Genomic DNA, 18,046 nt, shown 5'->3' with positions numbered 1-18,046 from the left:
GTATCTTTATTCAAACAGTTTATTTTCATTTAAAAAAATTTATAATTCTTAGCATTCCTAACCTCTTTCAGTTAATAGATCTTCTGAAACATAACTATACTTGGCATAACGTTTGGTAGGTCCCCTAAACCTATCTTCAAATAATAGCTCCCACAAAGCATCATCCCTTTGGTATTTTCAACAAAAAATTATGTAATTTTATGAACCCTAATTGTCTTAAGTATCAAGCTAAACTGTAGATTTGCTGTTAAATCTAATACTTAGGAAACCAAGCAAAACAGGTATTTTGCTCAAGTCTTGAATAAAACTTCAAGATGTTAATACACAGCATACTCCAGCATAATCACAACCTGGACTAGAATAGAGCCAAGCAAAGAACTGTGTTCTGAGTCTTACCATGTTTGATGCATTCATATGTTGTATCAGCTTAGAATCAGGAACAATAACTTGTGGTGCTGCAGCTGTAAAAAACATAAGCACACATAAAGACAATGGACGATGAGGCTATTTCATAAGAAGGCTACACCATACTGAAATTTTTTTCATGCTGTCCAAACATTTGCTATCTCAGAATGTTATAAACTTCTATGGTAAGTAACAGCTGTGATATACCCTCCTTCTACTGTAAACCACAATTTAAAAGATTTGAGTTAACAAATACCTAAGAATACAAGGGACCTTGGAAACACAGAGCAATGAGATACCTAACACCTAAACATAAAATTGTTTTTAAAAATACACAGAAACATATGTTTATTTTTGGCTTTGCTCGGTCTTCGTTGCTATGCGGACTTTTCTCCAGTTGTGGTGAGCAGAGGTGGCTCTCCAGCTGCAGCATGCTGGCTCTCATTGTGGTGGCTTTTCCTGTTGGGGAGCATGGGCACTAGGGGGTGCGGGCCTAAGTAGCTGCGGCTCCCAGGCTCTAGAGCAGAGGCTCAACAGTCATGGCGCATGGGCTTCAGTGCTCTGCCACATGTGTGGATCTTCCCGGATTAGGGACTGAACCCGTGGCTCCCACACTGGCAGGTGGATTCTTTACCACTGAGCCACCAAGGAAGCCCTCTGTACATTCTTAAATTGGAAAATTTAATACTGTCTTGCCAATTCAGCATTAACCATATCATTAATATATTACTGCTGAATGTGTTATTAACTCATTCAGAGTGAACTCAAAAAGTTATAATTTAGCTTTTAAAAATCTTTTTCTCCCAATCTGACAGTTTCTAGAATCTTACTTTCTTCAGCTTGAAAAAAAAACACAACCCATAAATAATGGCAATAACACTTATGCTGATATAAAAGGAACTAGGTGTTTGATTCCGCAAATTTCAGAGAATAAACAGATAATTCCATTATCCTAATATTCTCTGAGTGAAGAAAATCAAATTTTAATTTATGATGACCTAAAATCCTAGTGCCAGACCTGAAGGCAATAGGAGGAACAGTCATCAAAAAAAATTAAAAGGACAAAGTTACTTAGTATAAGGTACAGAATAAGATCAAATATTGTCTTATTTGATACAAACAGTAAAATAAACATTTCTAATATGCATCGATATCAATTTTCAGTCTCATATAAACTCTCAGGTGAGGCAAGTGAGTAAAACAGTTACCTTAAAATGAAGCTTTCATCTTACCTTCATTCTCCTCTCTGATTTACATAACTGAATGCCCAGGAAGTTTTACAAGTGAACTGTTTCGTCATGACAGAAAATACTCCATGTAGAGAATAAAGCTTCCAAGACTTTTCAGGGCCCAGGTTTTCCTCACTTGTGATTTTTAAGAGCTATTTCACAAAGCCTTTAAGAGGCTTCAATGACACAAAATCTTTAAAATGACTTGCACAATACAAAAACACTATGGACACACTCTATAAGTACTTACTTTTTTCTTATCTGTAAACCATGTAAAATCATATAAGATGTCATATATCCACTCTTTACTTAAAGGAAATCTAATCTAGTAAATTCTCATAAATGGGAATTTGAATTTCAGATTGGCAAAGTATAGCAACAAAAACCCTCCAGTGTTTATTAATAAAAACTAAAGTGAAACATCTTTGAAGGAACAAATCAGTTTCATAAAGATAATGATTCTACTATAATAATGAAACTCTTAGTAAATAAACTTACAGATTTGACTTATTTTAGGAAATTCACGACTGTGTAGCCTTCTCAAAATATTAATATACTTACCTAAATATCATTTTAGGCTTCTGTTAGTGAATTACTCATTATTACACAAATACGACTCACATCGTATATATAGATACACACAGATATAACCCCTCAGCCAACAGAAAGGAGTCACGCAGAGTATTTCTCTTCTTTGAAAAGGACAGCTTTCACTTCCAAGCTGTAGATTATCCAGTCTCACCTTGCTGTGAAGCAGGAATAAGGACCTGCTGGGCCTGTGCTTGCTGAGGCACTGTCTGCTGAGGCTGAGCTTGCTGATGGTGGTGATGGTGATGATGCTGCTGCTGCTGGGGTTGATGTTGCTGTTGAACTTGCAATAAAAGCTGCTGCTCTTCTGAATGAAATCCATCTACCGCCCTAGACTGCATTAGTTTATTCTCCCATAACTGAAGCAAAGAACATTAAAGATTTCTAAGTAAGAGTCAGGGAAGATCTGGACATGGGGATAAAACATACTTTATTAGTCTGTTCATAAAATTCTTCCATTTTCAAAACTGATAAAACCACAAAACCTTTAAGCACATCTCTAATTCTGACCCAAGTGTATACAACTATGAAAACCAATTTCTAAAGCATCAAACCTCATTTTTGCTGCTTTTTGCTACTTATTTTGCTACTGAAGAATTCTTTTCTTTATATATCTTCAAGAAACTTTGTATAGTAATTCCTTATTTACCAGTTTCATATAAGCAATTTTTCAGCAATCAAAAATCATCCTTTTTAATATCAAATCATTATTTATTTTATGGAAATCTTTCTTTCCTTTTAAATAACATGTAAAACACAAATCCATCTTTCCTTGAACTATGAGAAACACTATAAAGGCAGTTTTCAAGTTAGAAAAATCCACTTTTCTATCTGTCCAATCCTATATAAGGGAAAAGAATTCTTAATATACTTTCAAAGGTATTCTCAAACCTCCACACTTCTTGAAATTCCCTTCCCTCTTTTCATTATGACAAGGATTGACAATCCTTTTTTGCTTAACCACTTCTATTTTCTCATCTAACTCTAGGACAGTTTCTGTGATGAAGGAAAAAAAAAAGTGGGCAAAAAAGTAAGAAAACATTTACAACTATTTCATCCTTCTCCCAAATACATTTCCTCTCTACAAGGTTCAATGCTCAATCTATAGAGCACTTACAAAAAACTACCCAAGAAAGTTGCAAACCATTCCTTAAACATACACATCAAATTTAATCCTGATACTTTGTTTTCTCCCCTAGGATCTGCTCTTTGGATATTGTCTAACTAATGTGAGGCTTCAAAACACAAAATAGGCTTAGACATTGAATAAAATACACTATACAGTGTAAGATACACTGTAAATATATGATGCAGTAAGGCTACATAGTAAGCCTCCCAAACAAGTCTATCACCCAAACTGTCGACACTTTGCTCTGCTCTAACACAAAACCTTGCTTCTTGTAGGCCGAAATCAAGGTTGAAAAAAAGTACTATTAGTTAAATGTTTTAAGATACAAGTCTTTACCATAATTTTCTAAATTTAAAGCTTCAGTTTTAACACCTCCAGTTGGTCTCCTCACTGTAATCCTGATCCCTTACTTCAATGAAGTTTCCATGATAAAGGCAAATATTAATGAATACACATTATGTGCTAAGTGCTGTTTACCACTTCTCATCTAGCCTCTCAAGACAATGATCTGTGAGTCCAAATCCACCCTGACACCCTATTATCCCTGTTGATTTCCCTTCCAAAGCATTATTCCAGTCTATCCCTGCTATTATGGTCCCAGGTTCAAGTCCTTTCCTCCCATCAGTATTACTGCAAAGTGTTAATGATAAGCTAACTGAGCTTCCTGTTTCAAATCATACATCCTACACATAATTACTGGGTATCTCTCATATGCTACACTGTTAGTGGCATGGAGAACAGAGTGAACACATATGACAAAAATCCTTGTCCTTAGAGACTCAATATTTTAGTGCAAACTTGTCCTTCCCATTTATCCTCTATAAATCAGTGGTCCTAGACCAACAGCATCAATATCACCTGGGAACTTGTTAAGACATACCAATTTTAAGCGCCCCCTCCCGAACCCCCATCAAATCAGCAACTCTGAAGGTAGAGCCAGGAATCTGTTCAAACAACCTGTCCAGGTTATTATGTACACTAAATGAAGAGCTGCTGCTTTAAAGTATAAACCAATACTTTAAAAATTGCAGACTACAACCCATTAATGCATTTTTAATTGTTAATTTAGGGTGGGTTTTTTTGGTAAATGCAAATTTTTCTTTTTAAATGTTAGACTGTACCACTATCAAGTGAGATTCTCTGAGGCAGAAATCCAAAACTCTGCCTTTTAACTAGCACCCCAGAGAATCCTTCTCATTCTAAAGATGCAGCTCCTTCAAGCAGTTATTATGCTAACTTCTCCAACTACTATAACTTGCAGTCTTTTTTTCAAACTCCCTCAGTTCCCTGAATATAGCATACATATCTCATGTCTAAACCTTTGTAAACTACTGCTTTATGACTGGCACACAATTCCCTGAAGAATGCAAAGGCAAAGTCATAGTAGGGAAAAAAAAAATCACTACTTCTATACCTTAGAGATATCTGTATTGATACACTTTTTGCACTAAATCTTCCTTCTCTATTAAACTATGAACTCCCTCAGGACAAAGACTATGTCTTATTTAGGACCTAACAAAATGACTAAGAACTTAACAAATTCAATATTAATTTCAAAGAAGATAACGGAAAATAAACTATTGTTTTTTACGGTAGTTTCTCGATAAAGATGTGACTGACATTTTAGGCAGAATAACTCTTTATTTACAGGATATTACCACAGGAAGTGTACAGGAAATAACATTCCTCTAGCTTCCTATATGCCAAAGATGGCGACTATTCATGACAAGTAAACACGGAAGCACGCACTTCCAGCTGCTTTTGGGGGGAGCAAAGGAAGAGGATGTTGGAGTAGCAGGTCACTGAGAATACATATTTACTAAGTATCAGATACTGTTCTAGGTACTGTGAAAAATAATACCATACAAATATTTAGCATTAAGCTTATAATATCACAGAGTTCAAATTATTTGAATGTTTTCTGTTTCTCTCCAATTTCATCTTTAAACAATTTTCTCTATCAAAATATTTTATAAATAATGTAATACTCTTGTGGCAACAATAATCATATTAATACTCCTGAAGACTACCAGGAATACTGAATTGTTTGCTGTTTACTCAGCTAGCTTAGAAAATATAAAGAACTCCCTTCTCATTTTCATAGCACTTTTTTTCCCCAAACAGCATAGTTATTATTTCTGGCAGTCCTTCTTCAGCAATCTTCACCAGGTCTCTGAAATTAGACATGGAGAAAATTCATTTTCTGTTCCCAAAATGATTTGGATATGCATTTGAGGATCATGTTTACTAGACTAATACTGAGCTTAATGTGCACCTGTTAAGTACTTTATGTGTACCAACTCATTTTTCACAAAAATTCTTTAAAATAGACATTATCATCATCTCCTTTGCACAGAAAAAGAACCTGAGGAACAAGAAGTTAGGCATCTTTTCCAAGATCACCAGCCAATAGCAAAACCACAGTACAATCCAGGCAATCTGCCTCCAGTCTTCCCAGACATGGAGTCAGGAACACGGGAACCTGAGAATCAATGTCCTTTAAACATCAAGTTTAAGTTTTGGACTCTAGGACCTCGCCTGCTTCACCCAAGTCCAGCTCTTGGGTCCAAATTTCTAATCTTTAAACTGTGCTGCTGCTATCAGAGCAGGTCTAGTCACATCTTTGGTGCCTTCCTTATCTGGACACAAAAGGCTCAAGTCTCTACCACTAGCTAAACTAAACGATCAGCTATTTATTCCCTCTGAGTCTTATTTTTTGATCTATAAAATGTGATCAGAGCTACTGCTTCTTGGCAGTATGCTGGGCTAGAAATTCTGAGGGATTCTCCTACTCTCACAGATCATCTAGCTTCTGGACAAAACATAAAATAAATGTATTTTAGGGCTCTGTAGAAATGACGTTGGGGAACAGAGCTTTCCCCAAGGTCAAAAGACAGAACAGTAGATCACTGTTCAACAAGTATTTATATAGAACCAGAGAATATTTAGAGTGGTGGTTCTCAATCGGCGTGGTTTTGCCCCTTCTGCCTGGGGGACATCTGGCAATGTCTGGAAGTACTTTTGGTTGTTAGAACTAAGGGGTGCTACTGGCATCTAGTGGGCAGAGATCAGTTATGCTGCTAAATTCCAACAATAAATAGCCTTCTACAGCAAATAATTAACAGGTCCAAAATGAGAAAGGATGAGAAAACAGATGTAGGGGAAGATTAACTACTTCAGGTTTGTTTCCAATTGAGGAATTCTTCTCACTTTGTTCTGCTAAGAAAAGGGTCTGTGTTTTCTCTCTCTCTCACAGTACTTGGAGAGGGATGGGTCTGACAGTTTAGAAATCAGGATAATTTTTTCACTTTCTTTGAAGAAGATTTCTAGACTGTCATTCCCACCTGTAGTCATTCACCAACCTAAAACCCAATTTACATTCAAATATAGATTTAATGAAACTCCAGTGGTGATCATTTTGAAATGTATAGAAATCCTGAGTCACTATGTTGTAGACCTAGAACTAATAGTGTTGTAGATCAACTACACTTCAACTAGAAAAGAAAGAAAGAAAATCAACACTATATTTCATGTGTCTTTTCTATCTCCTATAATTTATACATTAAAGGAGACCCATACTGTTAATAACCTCAGGAATCAGGTTGAATTTTTTAATGCAGGAGGTCCCTTCCTGTATTATCTAGCTAAACTTCAAATTACAGGCACTCTCATTACTCATCTTAATTTACAATCTAATACACCACTGTATCCTTCACAGCTGCATGGAAGTTTTTGATAAATGTTTGTCAAATACCATAAAAGGGTGAGAAAGAGGACAGAGCTAATGACAAGTCCTTTATAAACCACAGAATATGAAACATTGTTAGTTTTCATTAGCAAGAATATTCAAACCTAAGAGGTCCAATACAGTAGCTGTATGTGATGGTTTAAAGTGATATTAATTGTAACTAAATAAACTTCAGTTCTTCAATTCCACTAACCATATTTCAAGTGCTTTAACAGCCACATGTGGCCAGTGATTACTATACTGGAAAGCAAAGGTTATAGAATATTTGCATCATCACAGAAAGTTCTACTGGGTAATGCCGGCTGTCAAAACTGTTAAAACTAGGGCACATTCTGTAAACTCTAATGAGATCTGGAAGAAATTTAGTGCAGAGAATTAAAATAATGCAAACTCATTTCAGCCTAACAGTTTTATATTTAAGTTCAGCTACAACCCAGAATAGAAGAGTATGTCCCATTTAAAAAGCAACAAAAACATTATAATACTTTTTTCAGTTAGATTCTGGAGCAACATTTGTTATTAAGTTGCTTAAGTAAATATTTACTGAATGCCAATCACATACACCAAGCATTGTGGTAGAGGCTTGGAATTCAAAATAAGGCAATTTTTGTCATATTAAGCTAAGCACTAAACAAAAAGTCACTGCATAACCTATAGAGCATATATATATATATATACACACTACTTTTATAATATACGTACATATATCTGCAAGTATGTGTGCACATATATGTAAAATCCTATGTACTAAAAATGTAGGTGGAGCTATTTGGTCTCAAAGAGAGTTCATTCTGTTTGAAGATAACGCCTTGATTCTAACTGGGACCAGCAGCAAAATATCAATCCCAGACTGTGAAAGGCTAGAGCAGATAACAACTTGGATTGACCACTAGTTTGACCAAGGGTAAATTAAAGCCTTTGGGACTAATTTTCTACACCTAAAAATGCTGTATCTTCTACATAAGGTCACAGAACTACATCATCTTAAGGGCTATAAGATAATGTGTAAAATATTCATTCCAAAAAACACTAAGAAATCAAAATAAGTTTATATTCTTCTTATTCATATCCCTGAGATACTTACTTTATGTGTTTGAGCAATTTCCATTGCTATTCTTCCAACTCATATCTCAGAGTTGGCATTCTTATATTTTTAGATACCTACTCTTCACTTGCAGTAACCATCACATTTCTCCTAAGGTAAATAAATGTTTCCTCGTCTCATTCAAACCTGTATTTTCCCTCCCTCACATGGGGAGACTTTTAATGAAAACCCTACAGAAGCTGCCTACAGATGCTGCAATATTCTAAGATATATTCTAAGATATATTCATCACCACAATACAAGTGAGATTTGCTTTATTTAAATTTATAAGTTGCTAAATTGCAGCCTCCACACTTCTGTTGAATGGATAAATAAGGCCACAACAAGTGCTACATAGCATTCACTAACTGTGATTTCTTATTTATACATAGCTCTAAAGGAGTTCAATTTCCAGTCTCTAAGCCAGCAGTTTTAAAACTCTTTGGTCTCAGGCTCCTTTATCATTTTCACAAATTAATGAGGACCTCAATGAGCTTTAAAAATAAAAAATTATTTATTTACTCAGCTGTACTGGGTCTTAGCTGCTGCACACGAGATATTCCACCCTTGTTGTGGAATGTGCACTCTTCAATCGCTGCACGTGAACACTTAGCTGCCGCATGTGGGACCTAGTTCCCTGACCAGGGATCAAACCCCAGCCTCCTGAATTGAAAGCATGGAGTCTTAGCCACTGGACCACCAAGCAAGTCCCTCAATGAGCTTTTACAAAATTTTAAATAAGATTTTAAAAAAACTTTTACTTACTTAAAAGTAACATGTATCCATTATATGTTAACATAAATACTTTCAATGAAAATAACCATGTCTTCCAAATAAAATTTAGTGAGAAATGGCTTAAAGGAAAATAGCTGGATTCTCTCATCTGCTTCTGCATTCACTTTGTTTTCACTGACGTATATTAAGAAAATCTGTCTTCCCACAGCTAAGTAGCTGGGAAAGGAAGAAGTATTTTAAGTAACGGTTTCTTAAAAGTTAGCTGCAATGTACTATGTGAGACCACATACTAGTTAACTTTTCATATTCTTAGATTAAAATCCATTCATTTATCTTAACTTTGAAGGGATTTTGCAACATCATGCATTGGTCATTTGGAAAATGTGAGTTCAGTGTAGTATGCAGATAGGCCGATGTTAACACATCTCACTACGGAATATCAAACAATTGAATATCTTAATATCAACAATGATCTTATCTCAACCTTAAAAGTAAGCATATTTTTAACAGTCAGTGCATCAAAATATGAAGCATGCATAATGCACTTCTGCTGCATATGGAGCAGTTATCTCAAGGAATAGCACTTGTTCATTTGAGTTTCAAGTTTAACTGGTCACTTTTTTCATGTAATACAACTTTTACTGGAAATGTGAGAGACATACTGTGATTATTCAGACTTGGGCATTGCTCCACCTCACTGACCCCTTGGAAGAGCCTGTGGGAAAGTCCACGGACCATATTTTGAGAATCACAGTTCTGAGCAGTAAGGTAAAAATACTCCTTGATTTCACGACTCATTAGAGCAGTAAGAAAACACAAACATAAAATAAAAATATCTGTATTTTTCTGCTTAAATCCACATAAATCTAAGAGACAGAAAAGGAGCTCCCAAACTAGGATATACGATAAACCATACTTGGCCCATAGAGAAAATCTGACTCCAGAATGTGAAACTGATCAAGCACTTGCTCAATCTCTACAGCATACACATTTTAGAATATCCATACATTGAGACCAAAAAAAAGGAAAACAAAACCTTACAGGAATGTAAATATGAAGTTATTAGACCATAAATGAAACTGCCCACTAATAATAGCTAATACTTTCGCCAGGCACTGTGCTAAACACTTCAGATAGTTATTACATTTAATCCTCAAAACAAACCTAAAAGGTAAGTACTATGAACTCCCATCTGACATATACGAAGTGGTTTGCCTAAGGTCAGAGGAAGAAATGTATGGTAGAACTGGTATTCAAAACGAGCACCCTTCACATAATTACACCGCCTCCTGCAACAAAGTCAAATGGTCATCACATGAAAAAATAATGGGAGTATAGTTTTTGAATGAAGTGTTAAAAAAGAAAAAAAAAGGCAAACTCACAGTTTTTAGTTCCATCAGAACTTGTTCATCGACTCCATCATCCAAAAAGATGTCTCTCACATCATTAATAACATCTTCGATCACAGATCTGTATAATTTAGGCTTTAAAGGGAAAATAAAAATTTAAGATTGTTGAAAAAGACTGTTTCTCACATTTTAAAATAGGTAACATGTTTTTACAAATTCACAACAAATTAACACAACAGTCATTTTTCTAACTCTCTAAAACTTATTTTAGAAGATGTAAGTTTAAAGGAATGGTCATTGTAAAAAGATCATTTGCCTTAGTTAAACTGAATGACTTGATGACTGCATATTGTAACAAGTTTTATGACTATTTAATACAATTCATGTTTAACGGAGATCATTACACACAGAAGGCCCACACAATTTTCAGTTATAATTTCTATGTTGTTACAGTCAAAACAGTCAAGGGGACCCAACAATATACTGGTTGCTATGTCTGTTTTTTATTATTCCTTGCTTAGTTTAACCCATTATATCTCCTAACCTCATCTCCCTCTTAAGAGTTCAGGGAGTCTTATGTTCTGTGATCATTTGCCTGGCAGTAATTTGAAAGTTAATGAGTATTCACACTTAAAATCACCTGATTTTGGTTTTCGTTACCCAGTCTGTACCTTTAAATTATACGATAAAGCCTTTCCTATAACCACAATAACAGGTCTCAGTCTCAGAGGAACAAGGCACAATGATCTCTTTTTCCAGGATTTCTCTCCTACTACTGCCCAGAGAAGGAAATGGCAACCCACTCCAGTATTCTTGTCTGGGAAATCCCATGGATAGAGGAGCCTGGTGGGTTCATGAGGTCTCAAAGAGTCGGACATGACTGAGAGACTAAAACCAAAGAGCTGCCCAGATGACGCTATGGAACAGAATACTGAGCAGCCTTGATACTTATTTTTTAACCTATTATTATAACTGTTATTGTTGGCACTACTGGTGGGGGGGGGGAGCTTTCAGAAGGTTGCCAAAAAATAAAATGAGAATAGATGTGAAAACACTTCGAAAGTATATAAAGTATTTTTTAAAAACCAAAAAGAGACAGAACAATCTGCCCAACCCATATCCTATTTTTAAGATGTTGGACAAAAGGAAGATTGCTGTCAGAGTTACCTTGTTATAAATTCTATCCATTATCACACAAAGCTATTAACAGCCTTTTTCTTTTAATGCTTTGTCATTATTTGCGCTTTATATCTTGCTTAATGTAAAAGTTACTGCTACCCAATAAAACCAAAGGTTTGCTCTTATAAACAAACCTCAAATAGAAAAGTTTTATTAGCATCTCCATCAGCAATACTGTTATCACAGGGGAAATCTCTTAATGTGTCTTCCTCCAGCCAAAAATACAAGTATGTTCCTCTATATAACTTACCTCAACCATTAAAATCTATTTGTTCCCTTTCAATGCAACAGAAAAACAATGTATCTGAGTTCTCACCTTTGCTGTTCCACTTACTCTCTATTTTGCCAAATCTGGCTCTGTGAACTAAAATTATTCAAGTGACTTCTGCCATCTCTACAATATCTCCTTAAAATGTCTGATTCTATAAACAAGGAAAGTCTGATTATGGATATTACTTGATCTATAGTGATTCAACTACTGAATTACAAAAATACATTTATAAAGTTTTTTTAACCAATGATTCAAAGCATTATAAAGATGCAGTGTAATTTTAAATTGGTAGTATAAATGTCATATTGACAATATAAATTAATTTTTCAGCCAAATAATTGTAATGTTTCTGAAGTTAGTCATCCCTAAAAATATTCTGCTTGGGTATCTGCACATTTATTGGTACAATGTGCCTTCTTCTGGCACTCCCTAGTTAATGAAACGATCCTGCTTTAATATTTTGTTTTTCTGCTTTAATTAACCCACAACCTGACCACTTAATGCATTTGTATGCACTACAGTTAAAGGGAAATGTGTATTCATCATTAAGTACACAGAGAATTTTAAATTGTTCAGGAGTTTAAAAGCACCCAAATTACTGCTGTCTTTCAGAGTATGCGAGTACATAGGGAATATATGAAAAAAGCAATTTCCAAATTATTATTTAAAATACTAAACTTTACTTGAACCAGTTTCTGCCTTTTATGGAATACACAGTAATTGAGGTTTGTCCTGGTTTTCAAATACCAGATATTCCAAACTCGTGAATTAAAGGGCCATTAGCGTCATTAAGTAACAAAGAATTTCTTTCAAAAGTGTTAGTTCCTAGTACAATACTGGAAAATAAATTGGATTAATTTCTACACGGGATACCATATGAACATCCAATGCAGCAAAAACAGTCTACTTAGAACTTTAATTTTTTAATACCCAGTTTGCACTAAGCCTCTTCACATTACTCACAATTCCCCTAACAATTACTGTACTGTAGACAGAAGACCCTACGTCGAAGGTTTAGGCACTTCTCTATTTCTTTGAAAAGGTGTGTGTCTCAAACATTTATTACAGGAAAACATGATGAAATATTAGCAGCTGTATTTCTAATATGTCCCGAATGCTCGGTGAAAAAAATACTACCAAAATCAAACCCTCTACAGCTAGCAGCTAAAGCTTAAAAAAAAAAATAACTGACAATAATGCATGTACCTTCTTAAATACAAAAACGATTAGACATCTGAGCTTAAAATTGGTTTTAAAAACAAAAAAAGAAGAGACGGCAAGTCTATTCTCCCCTAACAAAGACCGACAAATCCCAGCTGCTGCGTCCAAACAAAAACTTGCGGCTGCGAAGGCCGCCCTGACTGGGCACGAAATTACAGTAGACAGAAAAGGACCTAGAAATAAAAGTGAGCTCTGCACGCGCCTGCCTCTCGCCTCGGGAGCACGCACCTCCCAGCCCCGCTCTCAGCAGCTCTCACTATTTAAAGCCGGATCTGGTGTTTAAATGGAGAGGCGGTGACGTAGGCCTGAAAAGCACCTTCCCATCCTGGCAGAGTCTATATTAGAGAGCGGCAATGGCTCTATATAAACAGGGCAGCCAAAGGGAGGAGGACCACAAGGCTCAGGGACTGAAAAGCAGGGTAAGCGGCCGCAGCCATGATGGATCGACCCGAGTCGTCAACGGTACGGGGCCGGGCTGCCGCGGGGCTGGTCTGCGTTTGGGACCGGGCAGAAACGTGTTTTATTGTTAAAATAAAAATAAAAGAGAGTGGGGGTGGACTCGTGATCACACTGCGTTGTTGACTGACAGACAAGGTTATTTATGTGACTGCTTTTTGCAAACCTACGTGATCGCAAGTAAGGAAAAAAGAAAAAAGAAAAAAGGGACCAACGGTGGCAAGTAGGCAGATTTCAAGGCGAAAGCGGGGCACTTTGGACCACTGGAGGCTTTGTTTTGTTTTGGTGCTTTTGCTAGTCGGAGGTATATACGACGTTGGGGGTTGCTTCCCCTTCGCCATTTTACCGATTCGGAAAGAACCGAAATAAGTGCTTTTCAACCTTCGTCTTTTTTTTTTTTTTTTCAAATAATACATAAAATGGCCCCAGTGAAGGCTCCCTAAGCACAACCGCCAGAACACCTCAGAGTAACCCCCAGAGTAGCCATTCGCCTTCCACCGCGTTAACAGTGGATCGCGGTGGGTCTTGAGGGGGGACTCGCCCGGGTCCCCCAGACGCCGGTTTTTTTTTTTTTTTTGAGACGGCTCGCGGGGAGCCCCTTCTCCTGCCGGTTCGGGGGCGGGCGGGCGAGGGGGGTGGTAGGGAAGCGGCGGCTCCCCTCCTGCCCTCCCCTCCTGGCGGCCGGGGGGGTCCAGGGCCGGGACCGCGCGCTCGCCCCGGCCCAACCGCCCCGCGGCGGCCCCAGGCCCGGCCGGCGCCCCAGCCCTCCCCGCCGCCGGCGCCCCCTCCGCGAGCCTCGGCGCCCGCCCCCCACCACCCCCCGCGCCCCGCCGCCCCGGCCCGCGCCGCCCGAGGCGGGAAGCGGCGGCCGCGCGCGGGCGGCTGAGGAGAGTCGAGGCCGGGGAGTCGCCGCCGTCCCCGCCCCCGCCCGGTCCGGCCGTTGCTCGCCGCCTGAACGAAGCCCCCGCCGGCCACCGAACCACGTCCTTACCACGGTGTTTGTATTTGCCGAGTTCGCCATTTCCACACACAACACAAACAAGAGTGGGGGGGGCCACCCCGAGGAAACAAGATGAAAACAAAACGAAAGAGAGGAAAAAAAAAAAAAAAAACCACTCGAGGGTGACCCAAGCCACCGCAAAACTGAGGGGAAAATCTTTCAAACAAAATCGGATCCTGACGGAGGAGAGGGGAGCGGCGAGAGGAGGAAGGGGAGGACGAAGGGAGGGGGAGTCCTCCCAGAGCTTAAAAAAACTCGAGAATCGCCCTTTAAAAAAAAAAAAAAAGGCCACGACCCTTCAGGGGTCCCGGGGGGCGTTGCCCGCTCCCCACCCCCGCGCCAAGGAGGGAAACCACCACCAGTCGCCGCTCCCCGCGCCGCCGCCGCCACCGGCTGCAGCTCCAGCCGTCCGGTCCGCCCGCTTCTCCCCTTTATATAGTGAGCCAACGAGCTGCGCGAGCCGTCGCCGCCGCCGCCGCCGCCGAGAGACAGGGCGGAGGGGGGGAGGGAGGGGCGGAAAGGGCGGGGGCAGCGGTGGGCGGGGCTGAGCGCGAGAACACCGCGAGAGCCGCGTGCGCAGGCGCGCCGGGGCGGAGGCCGCCGCAGGCCGCGTTGTCGAGCCCTGTGGAGGGCGTCGTGAGGGGCGGGGCCGACTTAAAGTTGTGGAGACCCGCCGCATCCCCAAGTCTCGCGTGATCACGTGGTCGGCACCCAGGCGGAAGTTTCGGGCAGCTGCTTCGGAATAGTGAAGTAAAGAGAGGTGGTACAGTTGGGTCCGTATCTTTGCGACCCGGTGGACTGTAAGCCCACCAGGCGCCTCAGTCCGTGGGATTTTCCGGGCAAGAATGCTGGAGTGGGTTGCCATTTCCTTCTCCGGCTTCGGGATATAGGGGCTCGCTAACCGTTGCCGGAGAAAAGGCGTGAGTGCTGTTAACCTTGGAGTCCAGAGCTAGCTGGGGGACCGCCTCCCGAAGGGTGTCTATACGCCGTCCGGCGCTGCAGGGGCTCGAAGATGTGGAAGGGACAGTGGCCGTCGCCCCACTAGGCATGGCCGCGGAGGAGAGCCGGTCACGTGCCCCACCCCGTCGCCCGCGCGCGCTCGGACCGTGGGCAGAGGTTCAAATGCGGAGTCATCTCTGAAGAGGAGCTCAGCTCAGATGCCACGTTCGGAGGCGTGGGCACCTCTCGCCTGGCCTGAGTCTTTAGCTTGCAGAATTGTACCGAGTTCCTAAAAGGGATGAAAGCTGATTTGCCACACCACCCCCCTCCCCACCTTAACACATTCCAGAATCAATGACACCTGAAGCCAGATGAGTTGTCCCCGCGGGTACATCCTCTGGGTTTCAAGTTTCCCAAAGGTCCGGGCCCTACTATCCCACGTACTTTAAATGACTTCTCAAGGTAGTGGAAAAAGCCACCCCCTCCCTCTCCAACCCGAAACGGATCACCGGGATTATGACTGCACAAGTCCCACCAGTTTTTAAAAACGTTGCCCCAGTTCAGTGACTCCACGTGGCCAAGGCATATTAATAACTGAAATACTGGGCCTCTGATCCCCGGCCTCTGATCCCCAGTAACTGATAGGGTCTGTTGCTGCTAAAGAGCGAGCAGAAAATGTTCTTGTCTTGGGGTGCAGCTCAATAGACATTTGACCTATTCTGTGGAAGCTAATCACCGGCCTTTATAGCAGCATTTCACACAACAGAGAATGTTCTATGTTTTAAAAGGTGGAACTAAACAGTACCTAATTTTTTTGTCCATAGGGAATTTCCAGAGGCAGGGAATGTAGTCTGGACAAATGAGGGAGTTTATCCTCAAAAGGCAAAGCAAAACAAAATGTCAAAGTTATATAGTCTCTAAGGCCATATTGGAGGAACCTCACTTGCTTCTCAGTTCCCTGCAGAGTTGCTTGTTTGGGAGCATCATAAGGAAAAAAATAAATCACGGAAAATGATAGTGTTCTTTATGTTGTTCAGCCACTCAGTTGTGTCTGACTCTTTGCAACCCCATGGATTGCTTGCAACCCCATGGATTGCGGCACATCCTTCATCTCCTGGAGCTTGCTCAAACTCATGTGCATTGAGTCGGTGATGTCGTCCCCTTCTACTGCCTTCCATCTTTCCCAGCATCAGAGTCTTTTGCAGTGAATTGGCTCTTTGCATCAGGTGGCCAAAGCGTTGGAGTTTCAGCTTCAGCATCAGTCCTTCCAGTGAATATTCAGGGTTGATTTCCTTTAGTGTTCTTTATACATTATATAAAATTATGATTCTGTCACCATTTGTAGTTCATTTAAATGTCAGGTGACCTTTAACCGGAAAAGTTAATACTAACCAATACTTTCCATTTCTATTTTAAGAAGACTTGCTGGTGCCTTATATAAATATAATACTGTGTTTGCCTGTGGAATCCCTCACTTGTCACCTCATTTTCTTTATTGCTTCATGTTCTTGAATGATAAGTGTTCTGCAGTTAAGATCATTGCAGATAGGGCATGGGGAAGAATTTATGAGATTTATTTGCCACAGAATTATTCCTTAAAGGAATTGATGACAGTTGTTCTCTGACTGGATCTGACCTGTAAAATAATAGAATACAGTGACTGGATTAAAAAGGCGGAAAACTGAGTCCAGGCGTCCATTTAAGACCTTCAGACTCCCTGGAGGCTCTGCATCAACCTTTTACATACTCTACATTACAATAATACCTTGATTCATATTTACCCAAGTGTCTCAGTGTTAAAGAATCTTGCTGCCAATGCAGGAGACGCGCCTTTGGTCCCTGGTTGGGAAGATCCCCTGGAGAAGGGCATGGCAATCCACTCCAGCATTCTTGCCTGAAAAGTTCCACAGATGGAGCAGCCTGGCGGGCTATCATCCATGACTTTGCACAGAGTGGAAGGCAACTGAGCACGGCACACTTCACCACTGCTCCTCTCCCATGACTAGCATCTAAGAAACCATCATGGACCTTCAATCACAATAGGTATATGTCAGCTAGTTTAATTCTGAGAAAGATGTTTTCTGATCTTGCACTAAAATGGTAGTCTGAGTAATTTGGAGGTCACAGCTGTCGACTTCGCAAAACTGAAAATTTGTGAACAGAAAACGTCCCGTGTAAAACTGGGGTTACCGTCATATTTCAGTTGCTTTTATCTAAACTTTTTCTTTGAAAGTTATGACCAACCTAGATAACATATTCAAAAGCAGAGACATTACTTTGCCAACAAAGGTCCGTGTAGTCCAGGTTATGGTTTTTCCTGTGGTCATGTATGGATGTGAGAGCTGGACTGTGAAGAAAGCTGAGTGCTGAATTGATGCTTTTGAACTGTAGTGTTGGAGAAGACTCTTGAGAGTCCCTGGGACTGCAAGGAGATCCAACCAGTCCATTCTGAAGGAGATCAGCCCTGGGATTTCTTTGGAAGGAATGATGCTAAAGCTGAAACTCCAGTATTTTGGCCACCTCATGGAAAAAGTTGACTCATTGGAAAAGACTCTGATGCTGGGAGGGATTGGGGGCAGGAGGAGGGGACGACAGAGCTGAGATGGCTGGATGGCATCACTGACTCGATGGACGTGAGTCTGAGTGAACTCCGGGAGTTGGTGATGGACAGGGAGGCCTGGCGTGCTGAGATTTATGGGGTCGCAAAGAGTCA

The 18,046-nt window shown here is 40.1% G+C and overlaps 1 protein-coding gene across 1 annotated transcript in view; it reads right to left on the bottom strand.

Moving 5' to 3' along the window:
- Positions 1-14,865, bottom strand: part of GTF2A1 (general transcription factor IIA subunit 1) — a 39,933-nt gene extending 25,068 nt beyond the window's left edge. The window contains exons 1-4 of the mRNA XM_018053894.1: positions 14,386-14,865; positions 10,301-10,402; positions 2,377-2,581; positions 397-461 (exon numbers count right to left, since the gene is read on the bottom strand). Of these exons, the coding sequence (XP_017909383.1) occupies positions 397-461; positions 2,377-2,581; positions 10,301-10,402; positions 14,386-14,415 (402 nt within the window). The 5' untranslated portion in view covers positions 14,416-14,865. The remainder of the gene's footprint in view (positions 1-396; positions 462-2,376; positions 2,582-10,300; positions 10,403-14,385) is intronic.

Source organism: Capra hircus, chromosome 10 (genome assembly GCF_001704415.2).
Source record: "Capra hircus breed San Clemente chromosome 10, ASM170441v1, whole genome shotgun sequence".
In the NCBI taxonomy this organism is placed as follows: domain Eukaryota; kingdom Metazoa; phylum Chordata; class Mammalia; order Artiodactyla; family Bovidae; genus Capra; species Capra hircus.
The sequence above is the reverse complement of the archived record's forward strand: the minus strand, read 5'-3'. Positions and strand labels throughout refer to the sequence as shown.